The sequence below is a fragment of the Charadrius vociferus genome, unplaced genomic scaffold, assembly GCF_000708025.1.
Source record: "Charadrius vociferus isolate BGI_N301 unplaced genomic scaffold, ASM70802v2 scaffold418, whole genome shotgun sequence".
Classification (NCBI taxonomy): Eukaryota; Metazoa; Chordata; class Aves; order Charadriiformes; family Charadriidae; genus Charadrius; species Charadrius vociferus.
Genome location: NW_009649614.1, coordinates 161,234 through 164,494, shown reverse-complemented (window position 1 = coordinate 164,494; position 3,261 = coordinate 161,234). Strand labels below are relative to the sequence as shown.

The 3,261-nt window shown below is 37.1% G+C and overlaps 1 protein-coding gene across 1 annotated transcript in view; it reads right to left on the bottom strand.

Annotated features, from left to right (window-relative positions):
- Nucleotides 1-3,062, bottom strand: part of LOC104291290 (chromosome unknown open reading frame, human C9orf64) — a 6,720-nt gene extending 3,658 nt beyond the window's left edge. Inside the window, exons 1-2 of the mRNA XM_009890500.1 lie at nucleotides 2,984-3,062; nucleotides 2,424-2,683 (exon numbers count right to left, since the gene is read on the bottom strand). Of these exons, the coding sequence (XP_009888802.1) occupies nucleotides 2,424-2,683; nucleotides 2,984-3,062 (339 nt within the window). The remainder of the gene's footprint in view (nucleotides 1-2,423; nucleotides 2,684-2,983) is intronic.
- Between the last annotated feature and the right edge of the window lie 199 nt (nucleotides 3,063-3,261).

Sequence of the window (3,261 nt, the reverse complement as noted above, 5' to 3'; positions counted from 1 at the left end):
AACAGCTAGTAAAAAAAGCAAAGAATAGGAGGATAATGAGACTTTTACAATCCCGGCCCCAGGTGATGGGAAATAAAAGATAAATACAAGCAATGTCCATGACTGGAAGCTCAGAAAGGACTACGCTGTGCCTGTGTCAGAACATGAAAACCCCGATTTGCGAGGATAACATGGTCTAATGCTTGAACTTCTGTCAAGATTCAAATTCAGCACAGCATCTAAAAATGAACTATCCACCCAAGGACATAAAGGTTTTGGCGATTTTGGTTCTGGTTTGCAATTCACTGTTCAGAAGCAAAAGAACATTGGCGATTTTATAATTACATTCAGTAATGTGTAATTATATAATATATTTAGTGTATGTATTTGGAAAAAAACATATCACCATATAATTATGTTAATTTTAGAAGACCCTCTAGAAGGCCAGAGCATAGGAGAGCTGTACTAGTCTGTGATAGTACGATTATACTGTAGAATTTATTTTATAATCTTATATATTTCTACTACAGAGAGTTACTGAAAAACACTGGTTTGCTATTGGCTATCTCACCATCTTTTCAGTTCCCTCCTAACCCTTTATTGAAGGCAAAGTCTTACTTGTGAGAGCTCAACTTGCCACTAGATAAATTATGTTGATAATGTGATCCATGTCACCTCACATTAGGTGCTAACACTGATTTTTTCTTTTCCTTTTTTTTTTTTTTAAACAAGTAGGGTGTAAACTTGGTCTACATTATTTCACCCACCTTCAAAATACACATCTTGCTTAGTGAAAGCAGAAAAACAGCTTCTATATTCATGCAACAGGCTTGACTACTATGTCAGTGCTTACGGTCTGGGATCATTTTTGGAACATCTTTTCATTCTGTAGTCTGCTGCTGCTTTTAGGGAGGCTTGCTTTATAAAGCACTCAGCGCCATCTCATGAAAGACATTACGTCAATGAATACAGTCACTATAAAGATAAGAAAATACTCTATTTATCACTTTACTTGGAAAATATTTCCTTTTCGATCATAAAAATTGTCAAAAAATTACTTTATATGTACAAAATATCAATAAATTAAACTAGTAGCTTCAAAGATTAGTTAGAAGGAACCTCTGATTTTTCACGTAAACATACCTTACTTCATATCAGGAGACAAAGAAAAGTAAAATCGTGCCACCTACTGAAGGGCAGGTTTAAGTGATAAACACAATAGGTTCAAAACTGCAGTGGTAGGTGTTCCAGGGAGTTACCCTCAAAAGACCGCATAGACTATTAGTATAGGCTGCACTGTCACTAGAATAAATTCTTTTGGACGAAACAATGTAACAGCTGAATACTACTGCAGATGGAACCCAGCACAGGAACAGCTACATATGTCACTGATGCTAAATAAAGATCACGCCTGTATAGGCAAAACCAGAGATACAGAAAATGGATAGTCTCTGTTTACTTCCCATCACTTTCTTTCAGGAAAATGGCTCAAAAAGTCTTCAGTATACTGCCAACCCTGACAAATGTATGGGTTACTTCTGGCTTGTAGTCATTTGTGCAATGCCTGTTGAATCAACAGTTATAGTGTGGATTCCCAGTAGCTGTACATTTTCACAATTCTACTGGAGTTCATTTCCTTCATTAGCCCCAGAGATCCTCAAGGTAAAAGAAAGAGAAATGGGGGGGAGGCAGGTTGGAAGCAATTCAAGAAGAAAAAAAAAAAAAAAATTCTGATTTTTTCAGGCAGAAATTATGTCTAATATTGTGGATTTGTAAGGAATACAAAGGAGTCCTGACCTAATTGGGAACCTGGAGTACATCAAAATAAATTACAGCAAAGTGATGAAGACAGAGACAGCATATGAAAAAAATGGCTCTCCTCTGGGAGCAAAAAGTGACTCTTGTCATTAGAAAATACATTCCTGATTAGTTAAGGACTTAAGACAATCAAGATTCTTTTACTGTTAATAAAGTCTGAGATTTTGTTTTCAAAGTTTCAGACTGATAGAGAAATGAAATCTGAGTAATTTTACTCCAGCTTAACAAAACAGTATACTGTGGTCCAAGAGTATTATGGAAAAAAACTTCTTCCCTATCTGTATGACTCATAGAAATCTACATAACTAAGATAAACTGCTTCAAAGTCTGATTTTCCTTTCATTATATACACCAATATCTTTACTACTTCGAGACAAAAATCTTATTTTTCCTTCTTATTTCCCTGGAATTTTACTTTTGAAGACACGGAGTTCCACAGAAACATTTCTGTTCACCTTCCATTTGCTGGATTAAAAACCCCAACAATTTACAAACATTAGATCAATTCTGAACTGACTGCCCTCTCAGAAAAATTTACATAGACAACCTAAGAGCTATATTTTAAACTCACAATCAGTAAGGATTAAATTCTTACCACAAGAAATTCAAAGTTAGAACTAGATTACCTCAAATACAGCTTCATCTCTGTAAGAAGGAAAGTTTTCCAGTACCAGGCGTAGCAGTTTCTGAGCACTTTTCTCACTCTTTTTAACACAGGTGAGGAAAGAGCCTCCAAACTTCTCTAACAGAACTGTTCCACTTTCATTCAGCACCCGATGTCTTTCTTCAATCAGAGGTATGGGCACTTCTGTGTCAGAGCGAAATACATGCCTAACTTGGTCAAGCGTCATGGTGGCAAAATACGATGCACTGGTAATAGGTGTTCCTTCAGAAAAGTAAAAATAAGAAGTTTAGGCTATCATAACATATCGCAAGACCCAATGCGGTGGTCTGCTATGGATGAGAAGGTTTATACAGTAAGACCGAAAGAGTCCGTCAGCCCTTAAAATCAACTGAGAGTTCAGTGATAACCGCATTCACACAGCTGCATAAAAACAAATTTGTGTTTGCACACAGTACTTCCTTCTACAGATAGGTAGGAAATTAATTAAAACTTCCACCTACACCTACAAATAGGTTTTATTTTCTTCTCTGATGACAGCAACACGAGCAAGCGCTGAAATACTGTCTTTGGAGGCGTACAGGTTGTCAGACTTACACTTCGGTACTAGATTAGTCCAGAGGATTCTCAGTTTAAGCCTCATTTTCTCATTTGTCACGGAAATACGCAATCTATCTCAAGAAAACAAGAGAAGTGAGGAAGGGCTGACTACGGACATACCTCGAAGCTTTTTGTTTGTTTGGGTTGGTTTTTTTTTACTTTTTCCTTAAGGCTGTGATTCCTACTTGGATCCTGCTCTTGGGTTTGTGGGAGGGGAAGGAGGCGGCACCGGGACCGCCCAG